At 38.7% G+C, this 11,638-nt stretch overlaps 1 protein-coding gene across 1 annotated transcript; it reads left to right on the top strand.

Moving 5' to 3' along the window:
- Positions 1-799: 799 nt before the first annotated feature.
- LOC149962777 (ankyrin repeat domain-containing protein 54-like) lies at positions 800-3,016 on the top strand. Its single transcript, XM_090170371.1, has 5 exons — positions 800-1,037; positions 1,123-1,651; positions 1,714-1,886; positions 2,313-2,420; positions 2,620-3,016. Exons 1-5 carry the CDS (start codon positions 924-926, stop codon positions 2,674-2,676), a joined length of 981 nt encoding a protein of 326 aa, XP_090026497.1. The 5' UTR covers positions 800-923; the 3' UTR covers positions 2,677-3,016.
- Positions 3,017-11,638: the final 8,622 nt, after the last annotated feature.

Genomic DNA, 11,638 nt, shown 5'->3' with positions numbered 1-11,638 from the left:
AGAGGCTGACCTTGCGTTTAGGTCGTTTTAGATGATATATTCCAACAGAGGCCGCCAATACACTTTCTCGTCCCTGTATCTACTGTCCTTGAATCGTGCTTCTAGTCTAATTTCTATTTCAATGTTTGAAACCATAGAAATCTCATAGGTAACTAGAATGCTGCCGTGTAACTGGCAAATGGACCAAACGCCGTGGCAGACGATAGCCAGATTTCAGCCAATCAGAGCTCAAAGAGTGGTTCTGCCAAGAATTTAATATCACCAGAGAGAATGACGTTATCTATCTCCCGCTATAGTAGCGGAACCAAGGGGGATTATTATCCTCTTTGGCGGAACCACTCTACGGCCTCTCATTGGCTGAAGGTTCAAGGGGAACTGGCGTCAAGCTCGGCTGTAGGCGGCAGCATTCTAGTTACCTATGATATTTCTATGTTTGAAACCGACAAAGCCTATAGCTTATTAAAAAAATAATCTTTATACATTAATTTACTTTGTCTAATTAATCACTTAAACTTTGAGACGTGTTTAGTTGGCTAAGCCTAATTCTCCGTTTAAACTTTTGCGTCAAATTCGCGTGAAACAATGTCGCCTGAAAGTAAAATCAAGGAGGATAATTATTTATTGGAAATAACGATATTTTTATTGGACAATGAAGACTTATTTAGTTTTTTTATCATATTTGGAAATAAAGTTTTTTTTTATCAAATAATCATTATTGGTTAAAAAAACTTTAAGATTAAAAAGTTAAAATCATTTTCCTTACCAGAATGTTTTTTTCTGCTGACAGACGGGTATTGGTAGCCCTGTTCCTCATTTAATAATCATGGCCGCCTTCTTAACGTGCTAAATTGCTAGTACGTTCTTGCAAAATGTTTCCTTTCTCTGTAAATATTTAGTTTATTAAAATTCTAGTAGTTAATTTAATGATGTCCGGTAGAGATTCTGGAGTAGAATCAGGTGGTAGCGATAGTAGTGAAAGTATTTCGATGTCAGTAGGTTCACCAGCGCTAGCTGAGATTGATGCTGAATCCGTTCATGTACGTTAAGCCTTGAACCCCTTGTAAACATACTGTTAATACCATATGTAAGTATTAACTTCAACCATCTTTTCGTCCATTTCAGGAAAACAGTGAAGATCTGGCTTATCATGACCGGCTTTCCAGTGATTTGGACTCGGACAATGGGCTTCTATCATTCCACAACAGAAATCCGACCAATGAAACTGTTCCTATTCAGCTGCCATACTATAATACACTGTCTCCGTTTTCACAAGGCGCAACATCATCCGCAGCTTCAAACTGTGATAGGTTTCAAGTTGAATATCACCAGCACGAACACATGGGCAAAATCAGGCCGGGAGTGGTTTCCCAACGTAAAATGAATTGCCGGAGACGCAGATCAACTGTGTATCCAGCAGCGAAAGACATAATTGCTGAACGTAAGCTGCGTAATGCTGCTAATGCTAACAATGTAGCGGCTGTAAGGCAACTATTAGACGAAGGCTTTGATCCTTGTGCGGCTGATGAACGGCAGCGAACTCCCTTACATTTTGCATCGTGTAAAGGCTACACGGAAGTTGCAAAGCTTCTAATTCAATATGGTGCTGATTTAAATCAGCGAGATATTGTTGGAAATACTCCTTTGCACTTAGGTAAAATTTAAATGTATAAATGGTAATTTTATTAGTATTTAATACGCGGTGGTGTTTCTTAGCTGCTTGTACTGGAGATGTAGCTATGGTTACCTTGTTACTAAAAGCTGGAACTGATATTCAGGCTCTTGATAATTCAGGACGAACTCCCATCCAATTAGCCCAGTCAAAGTTAAAGCTGCTACAAAATAATCAAGCCTATTCCTCAAATCAACTTAAAATCGAAGTTTTACAGGTGAGTAATTTTCATAATCTTGCAGGCTGTGTTCAGTAACTCTAAAAAAGCTCAGGGCTGAGCTCTACAGTCAGCGGTTTTTTATTAAACGGGTTATTTGACATCATGTCGCAAGTCCATTGAGCAACGAAGTCATTGGCTGTTAGAGCCCAATTTTCACGTGATGTTGCATCAAGGAGTAAGGCTAGACGATAATTTACAATGACCGTAAAAAGCGTTCAACAAAGGTCTCAATGAAAATAATTTTTCTGATACTTCATTGAGAGTTACTGAACACAGGCCATAGTTAGGAATAATCGAATCTTGTTGGTTGATTAATTGAGGTTTAGAACTTTAGGTTTACAAATTAAAATAGACTGGGTTTTTAAAATTTGACTGTAGTTATCACATTTTTGGATAATTAATAAAATTTATTCATAAATATAGATTTTGGAAATGATGCACATTTTCTTGCAACGCTCTGGAAAATCTGTGGAAATGGACTTACTTAATCTCTTCTCGACCCGTCTTGCCCAACATCAAACGAGAGAAGAAGTAAGGCTTTTATCATAACCTTTTTAATTTTCATAGGATGTGGTCTACCTAGGTGGTAGTTCTAGCTTTATTTTGCTAACTTTGTAGAAGTTTAAATAACTTGTCTTGCGTCTTTGGATGCATGTAGCCTCAAAATAGCTTTGGTTTCCTTACCTAATGTCATTTATCCTTGCACAGTAACTCTTTTTGTTTTTCAAAGGTGGACTCTGACGTTAAAGATCTCTTAACAAACTTGAATCATTTGAGTTTGCGATAATAGTCAAATTATAACAAATTAGGTTGATGTTTATATTTTTTAAAATGCCTCAAATGAAATCTGTGATCCTTATCCAACAGATAGAACAAATATCTTGAAGAATACCCTTCCCGTAGCTCAAGTGATCTTGTATTCTACAGTTATTAAAATTTTTATGAAGTAGTGTATGGTGTTTCAATGCCATCAAAATTCAAGAGAAGACCAATTTTTTATTTAAATTTCAAAAATCCTTTTTGAAATTACCACAGCAGGGTAGGAATATTATCTTGTATACTTGATAGTCAGTTTTCAAATTAAAAAATTGCACCTTAGCAAATAAAAAATAAATTTTATATAAAAATGTCAGCTTTGAAATTCTTTAATTTAAAGGGACTTTTTAGAAAGACCTAGTCGATATGAAATACGTCATTCGGTCGTAACTTTGGCTTCACAACGAACGGCAACCGAATGATGTATTTTAAATTGACTAGAGGGTCTCTTGAAAGTCCCTTTAACCTCCTCCATGCTTTAACTAATCAATAGGCGCTTAAATAAATCATCCTCCAAGGAAATCGCCCAGAACTAATATTTCTGAGAGCCAGGACCCGCAAGGTATGGTTATTATTATTGAACGGGGTGTTTGAACCAAGCACTTCGACCTAAGGTCCATTGTGCATCCCCAGAGCCCTGACTCTAGAAGAGTCCTATTGCCGAGACAAAATCAAGGATTTGCTTGGCCGAAATGTTGGAGACATCCTGTGTCTCCAACCGATGCATACCCAGATGCTCGAATCTCTGCGCGGCGTAATAGTCGCAGCTGCAGAGTACATGAGAGGCGGTTTCCTCCTCTGTAGAGCATGCCCTACAGATTGGGTTATCGTTAACCCTTGGATTAATAATAGTGTTACAATAACACTATTATTAATCCAAGGTTAACCCCTATGAGACTTAAGTGTCTTTTGAGTTGGCAATGGCCTGTAAGTAGGCCAGTGACCATCCTAATGTTGGTCTTTAGAGAGAGTTAGCAACTCTCTCGACCTCTTCCGAGACGGGCCTAGAGTGAACTCTTTGGTCTGCCTTGGACCACTCATCTCAAGCCTAAGCTTGAGTTGGCGACCTGCCATATGCTTGGAAACCAAGTCACGCGTCAAACCCGGGGAAATGGCGATTGCAGGTTCCGGTCCAATTAGCCCAGACCTTGCACCCTCCCTAGCCAAGGCGTCAGCATTCTCGTTGCCCTGATAACCCGGCCGGTACCACCCAGCCCTCAGCACGATACCTTACACCTTGGCTTAAGGAAGAAGCAGAGCCCTGATATTCCAGCATGGAGTTACCCCCTCCTGTTACTCCCTTCACCACGAAGAGGTTCAGGGTTGCAGTTTATGGAAGGGCAAGGTATGGTTTATATAATGCTTGTGGAAATAATGGAAACTTTTCACCTGTAAACAGAACGTCGTGTTTTCCCCAGGCTTATTATGTCAAAAAAGCTACCTGGTTAACAGGTAACGCTTGTTGCGGCCGTAAAGGTGAAAATTTTCTATTATTTTAACAAGCACTATATAAACAGTGACTTGCAGGTCTTTTCTCTCGGAAATATTACTTCTTGGCGGTTTCCTTGAAGGATGATTTATTGAAGCGTCTATTAAGATGATTTAAACCTTAAATGAGACTGAACCTGAAACCAGATCAATGGACGTTAATTCAATTTTCTCCAAGCGGCGTAATTTGGAAGTTGATGAGCAGAAATGTTTCCATGTATCATTTTACATCCAAAGATGCTTGGCAGTTTGCAAAACGGTTTTTACTAGGTGGTTTCCAGTGGCGCCACCAGCAATAGGCACGAGTAGGCACGTGCCTACGTGGAAAACTAGAGGGGGCCCCAAATTTATTAAAAAAAGGGGGCCCTATTTTTTCATATTGGTAAATTTTCCGAAGCCGAATTAATAGAGAAATTTCTGAAAATTTTCAAACTTGTGACTATCAACTAATGCACATATTTACTCCATTTAAAAAGGATAATACCCATTGTATAATACCAGGGGTATAAGCGCGTAAGCAAAAACGCAACGGGTGCCTTACGCGGCCGTCACTGAGTCTTCCCACTGAGGGGGAGTTACGCGCGTGGCTAGACGAAACACGAAATCACACAGGTGCGACAAAGAGAAAAATATACAAACAACAAGTTATCTTGAAATGACCATAGTGGAAGAGATGTATACATGTAGTGTATTATTTCAAAGAAAAAAAAAGAGTGACTCACTTTGTTAACCGTCTGTTTTTAGGTTTCTAGAGCCTATTTCACAAAATCCCTTACCATTTTCATACATCTTCATTTTCCAGTCTGTTTTCGTACGATAAAGCAGCAATTTAGAACTCATAGTTGAATTATATATATAAATATTGTAAAATAATGTAGGATTAAATTAATTTTGAGACCTCGTTTGAGACAACCTAGTTTAAAATGAGTTTGAGAAAAACCCCGTCTGGTTTCCAAAAGCGGAGAAAACGCAAAATGGAAGAGACTCTAATTAAGAGCCAATCTGGATCTATTAAATGATATTTTGAGTCCACTATATTGACTAGCGATGCTGTTCAATGTATTGATAGTTTCGAATGGGTAGGTAATAAGCCCCAAAAAAGTTATTTTCCTGCTTCGTGGGTGCGTGCTTACAGCAGCCTACTTCCAGGGGGTAGTAGGTCAAACTTTGAAGCCCTCTAGCGCTCTTTAAACTCGTCGCAGAGAAACGCGACAAAAACCTGCATACTAATCAGCTCATCCCCTACAACCACCAGAAATTTCTGTACTGACCATTGAATCACCCTGTATATAAGTTGACAAAGAAACTTTGTTAGTTATAGTAATAGTATATTTTCAGATGGTGATTCATACCAGCGAAAACACATGTTTTAAATTTGAAAATAACTAGCTAATGTTTATAATAGTTATTTTTCTCCTTATATAATAATGCATAAATATTTTCACACAAAGTAAGCGTTATTTACATTTTTGAAAGCATTTCAATTTTTAATGGGCCTTGGCTGTATCACTTGCGATTTCCAAAGACCAAGAGGAATTCGCCGAGAGTTTTTAGTTTTTAGTCACATATTAATTTACGTTGTCAATGGCGAAACAGACCATTATTTAAAAAATGCATTAAGTAAATAGGTAGTGTCAAACCTATGTTTATTATGTTACTTATGGTTAAAGTAAATGTATTAAAAATTGGTGGGCCAGAGGGGGCCCCAAATTGTAGTGCCTACGTGGATTTCTTTTCGTCTGTTCTTGGATTAAAAGTGTACTCTTTTTAACATAAAACGTTTTTCGCCGGTTCCGGAAATGAGAATTACTCCGCCCCATAATCTATCCGCTTGTTCCCGAGTAGTAGGGCTACAGTCTCTTTTACTCGTTCGAGGGTTGTAGAGGGATGGTTCGATCACTTAGCAATTCCACCATAGGAGAGTTTGGCTAAAGAAAAGGTGGTAAATAGATGGCGCGCATGACACTGTGTAGCCCCTTCAGATCCTTATGGGTGTTCCCCCAATACATAGTAGTGAGGTGTAGCCTAATTTATAGGAGATAGCTTGTAAAATTTAAATTTCCCGCTAACTGCTATCGCTTTAATTTTTGTTTCGTTTTTACACGTGCGAATTTTAAAGAAATTTATTTTTTAAATATTTATAATAAATCAGCGAACATTTAATTTTAGTTTTATTTGAACTGAAATACAAAATTTGTACTAGCATTGATAATGGAATATAACTGACCGTAGTTTTGCCTTTTGGCTCTTAATTAGTTTAAGTTTGCTTAGATGGTTCCCAATTTTCAGAAATTTAATTGTTAATGAATCTATAATAAAGCGAAAATTAATTAATCTAGAGATCATAAAGAACCGAGATCTCCAGTGTGATGACGTAAAGCTCAAAAAATATCACGTAGCGTCACTAGCGCCATCCGTGGTAGAAACATATTTCACCAAATGAAAAATTTAAGTAATCGAACCATCTCTCTACAACCCTGCTCCTTCTGAAAAGGAGGAGTAAAGAGAGTAAATCGATTTTGTCGTCTGCTAGCCAGAATTAATCTGCTGAAAAGGCCACAGGTAGCCATCTTGGAATAACGTTTTTACTCTAACTTGAACTATTCGCCCCCACAGAAACGGAGTAAAATGAGGTCATAACGTTACTATTCTTACCCAACTCCGAAATCCTGGAACAAGCGAAAACAAACCACCTAATGACTGAAAAACAGAGTTGCTATGCTATAATGTTTTTGGTGTTAGATAACAGACCTCTAACACCTAGATGTGGTTAGATAAAGTAGATAAAATATCGTCTGCTTTCCCAATAAGATTGAGCCCTCTAGTGGCGAGTTTTGAAGGAATCGCGAGAAGAGGAACATCTCGGCGGCGAGTTTGATTTTTCATAGCGTTACAGCTATTTAACCGAATTTGGAAAATGAGCACTCTCGCTAGCTCAAAATTTGTGTTAGCGTCGAATACGGGACTACTTATTTTCTTTCAATTTTTTCTATTAGATAGTAGCGGAGGTTTCTCTAGCTAAGCTGTACAGCCAAAGGTAGCGGAGAGAGGTTTTTCAGCCCCCTGGAGTGGCTGATTTCTAACTCTTTGGGGCATACAGTTCATTCCTTCCCACATACACTTTTACTCTAAGGTTCGACTTTCACAATAAAGATTGAAGTGAGATTGGAATAGCTCGTAGCATGCGTCGCGATAGACTCCATCGCCATCTCTTTTTCATAAAACAACTAAAAGCTACCTATGTGAGGAAATTCAGCTGGCGAGGGTGCTTTTAAGACACATAATAATAGTTCAAAAATTACAATTACTAGTCGAAGCTGTAGGGCTATCGCTTTCCCGAAATTAAACGTATTTACACAGCGTAAAATGTTTTTGCCTTATTTCGCTATTTACATGTAAACAGGCTACCCATAGAAAGTAGAGAGAGGAACGGAAAGTGTAGAGTCGACAAGGAATTAAAATAATCTTCACGTCTCAAAGCTACGTGGTAGGCCCATTTACTTAAATTTTTCCCGGTCTTGTTAGTAGCCATTGTCAACTTTGCACCATTATAGTGTCAGGAAACTATATAGGTATACCTACACTAGAATGTCTAAGGAAGATTTTTACGGCCGGGATGAAACTCGTAGAAATGGGCGTGTCTTAAAGCGGGAAAACTCACGAGAAAAACTCTCGCGCCTCGCTACCCTAATGCGATGAAAACTCGTCATTAAGCCTAATCATGGTTATTAGCTTACCTGATTATCTCTTTTATAACCATACAAATACCTGAAATTAGGTATCACTACGATTCTTTCGCGAAGAACATTATAATTACTTTAAAATATTAAGTACGATAACAAATTGAGGATTTTAAATCCATCGTTTTATAAGCCTATTTTGCGCGGGAAGATCGCCTATTTCTTACCATGACGACGCATTCTTTTCGCGTCAAACCTCGATCCAATGAATTAGAAGTGTCGTGTTACGACCATAGATATAGATAAACGTATATAAAGGTCTAGATAAAATATTTCAAAGGGTGTGAATACGGAGGTGACAGCTAGCAGAAACGCGTATTTCTGCAGGCTAACCTTATAAGGCGCTATCTATCGGTAAGAAACCTCGTGCTATCGTCGCGAGAGCCATTGTCTCCTGCTTAAAAATTATACTAAAAGTCACCAACAGATGGTGTCTAAAGACTACGGCCTGCGGAAAGGTCAAGCGCTTAGTACTAAAAAGCTAAGAGAGCTCACGCTCTTGGTCACGTGCCTTCCTCGGTGTCTGGCAGTCTGCTAGGTGTCAATTGACGGATTTTGAAATGACGTTTTAGCGCGTGACACTACAGGTACATGTCCTGGGCACACAGCCTTCTTTGCGTGCTTTTTTGACCATAACATGTAGGGGTATTTTCACGCGCAAAATGAATTTTAAAAGCCGTCAATTCCGTATTTTATGTTAGGCTTAGACGCCCCGAAATTTATCTAGACCTCTATATACATTTCTTATATCTATGGTTACGACTTACACTTGACGTAGTTAAGCCACGCCTGTTTCTCGACGCGCTTTCGTATCACCGTCCCGATGGAACCTTAGACATTCCAAGTGTATACCTCTATAGTTTCTTGATAGTGTTAGTGATAGTTTTGTTAGTTAGCATATATATTTCAACCTTTTCGAAAGATTCGAAGGGAAATTGCTCTGTAATCGGTTAACCGTTATTGTCATAACGACACCTTTGCAGTGCATCTAGTGGCATCTAGGAGCAACAAACACAAGGAGAACGCAGCTAGCCTTTAAACACGCTAACGAAAGGTTGTGTACGAATTTAATTGGACGAGTGTCACGAGCCTTTACGCTGAACGTTTTACGGGCGGAGGGGAAGACAATTTCCGAATTTTCCCCTTCCGACGGCAGCAGGCGCTAAAGCGTCTAACTAATGAAAATGTACACAAGAAAGTCCACTACATTTGACGTGTTGCGTTCTCCTTGTGTGGGGTGTTGTGTTTGTTGCTCCTAGGTGGTATCTTCAACTAATTTTTATTTATCTCCGTAGTCGTCTAAATGGTTTTTAGTTCCACATCGAGATATATATATATCGAAGTGGGACGGATTGTCGTTAAGTGTTGTGTGTGTGTTTGTTTGTTTGTTTGTTTGTTTGGTGTGGAAAGCAACGACACGGCAGATGGCGCTGCGAAAATAATTTGCAGCTTTGGCGAAACCGGGATTCGAACTCACCATGGACGGTTTAACTTCTACTGTATTCTCGTCAGTTTTAGCGACGCGGGGGGAGTTGGCTAGTTAAGTTGTCGAAATTCTCGTCCGTTTTTACGCCTTATTTTTCGTATATTTTCGGAGTTTAAGGTCAAGTGAACCTCAAACTTCGCGTCGGGTGGTGGGTGGTGGGTGGTGGGCACACTCGCTTAAGATGCCTCGCTCGAAAGTGAGTACTCGAATAAACGAGCTCGAAAATTTTAAATGTTCGGGTGGTGAGCAGTGGTAGGTGGGCACACTCGCTTAAGATGCCTCGCTCGAAAGTGAGTACTCGAATAAACGAGCTTGGAAATTTTAAATGTTCGGGTGGTGAGCAGTGGTAGGTGGGCACGCTCGCTTAAGATGCCTCGCTCGAAAGTGAGTACTCGAATAAACGAGCTCGAAAATTTTAAATGCCCATATGTACTTATAAATGCTCTAAAAGCCCCCCAATGAGATACTTATTTTCTTATTTAAATAAATCAACAAGAGACATTAAAAAACTTCATCACTCGTTACACCAAACCAAAGGTTCAAGACAAACTACGAGTTCAATCCACACTGACGAACTTCCTTTTGGGTAATAAAAGCAATAGAACCATAGAGAAACAATTATAAATCGTCAATTAACGTCGTTCCAAGATTTTTACTAGAATAGGTCTTTATATAAAATCATATCCAACTGTCTTGCCCCCCGCCGAACACTGCTGCCAGAACTTTGATGACAGCTTAGGAAGTATAAAGAAAGACGAAAAACATGTTGCAAGTCCAGTCGCGGTAGCACAAACTCTATATTGGACTTGGATGGGGATTTTATGGAAGCACCTATTTTGTAGATCTTCGTCCGAAATGTTTTTTTTGCACCCCCACCATATAAGAAGCCAAATACATCTTTGTGCTCTCTGTACAGTTTAAATCTACTTTCCATGGCAGATAACGCGTTATCAACTATTTTTTAAAAATAATTAGTTTTAAATTGAACCTCACCATTGTAAACCGTTTCATCGGGACCTTCATAACTAAACATTTTCTTTTTTTTTCGTGTCCTAACTTCCCTAAAAATGGTTGAATGTCCAATTCAACGATAATTTAAAAAAAAATTACAATTTCTGCTAAAATGTTTAGTCGCTACGTCCATTGTCACTTTTTGGTTTTGCTGACTATATTAACTTTGGTCAACATTTCGTATCAAATAATGAAACTAACGATGAAATCAAAAGACGTAAGTTCTTGAAATAAACACTGAGCCTCGCTCCTAATTTTCACATCTGAAGCTCTTTCTGAAATCTCGCTTAGGGCTTTTAAAAAGGCCGGAATTTGAAATCTAACCGCTCTAACCTGGCCTACGCATTGTAACCCGGCCACCCGGATAAATGGCTTTAAAAGTCGCTTGATGAATTAGGCCTAAGGTAGTGCCTTGGGTATTAGCCTAGCTGATTATTATTATTGATTGGTGACAAAGTTACGCGTTCGAACAATGATTCAATCGCTCACACAATTTTATCTTCTTCGACATCCGATGACTGAACGAAGTTCTTTCTTAATTCTTCGCTAACCTAACAGTTTGCTTTAGTCCCATTCGACCGAAGGCGGTTTTTGAGGTGTCCCATTCGACCGAATTCCGCCGAAACGTGCGGTTTTTATGTGTCCCATTCGACCGAACGCTGCTATATAAATTGGCTTTTGCTATGTTTTCAATTTAGTTACTGAAGTCGTTTGCAATGGAGCGGATAGCTAATAAAGGAGGGTATTTATACATCAATAATAATTATTTATTCCGTCTTAATAAAAAGAAAGATACAATACTTATGCATTTATTTGAAAATAAAATGGAATGAGCATGAATTATATTTTTATCTTCACCTAGTCAAGAAAATTAACTGAACCAAAACTGAAATAGTAAACTTAACCAACTCTAACCTAACCTAACCTAACCTAACCTAACCTAAACATGGATCTTCGATAGTACATACCTTATAAATAAAATATCAAATCACCCCGCCAATTGGGCTACATTTTAAAATTCTTTCGGTCGAATGGGATTTCGGTCGAATGGGAATAAACGAACAGTTTTCGTTGCTTATAAGTGTGCCAGTACTATTACGTTTTTCAGAAAAATTTGAAGGCACATCCTTCTCGGCAATTTCTTCATGCTTTCTTTTCTGCGCCGCTCATATACTTTCTTCCCATATATTGGATATTGGAAATTGACA

The sequence above is a fragment of the Leiobunum rupestre genome, chromosome 1 (genome assembly GCF_980474605.1).
Source record: "Leiobunum rupestre chromosome 1, qqLeiRupe1.1.hap1, whole genome shotgun sequence".
Classification (NCBI taxonomy): Eukaryota; Metazoa; Arthropoda; class Arachnida; order Opiliones; family Sclerosomatidae; genus Leiobunum; species Leiobunum rupestre.
The sequence above is the reverse complement of the archived record's forward strand: the minus strand, read 5'-3'. Positions and strand labels throughout refer to the sequence as shown.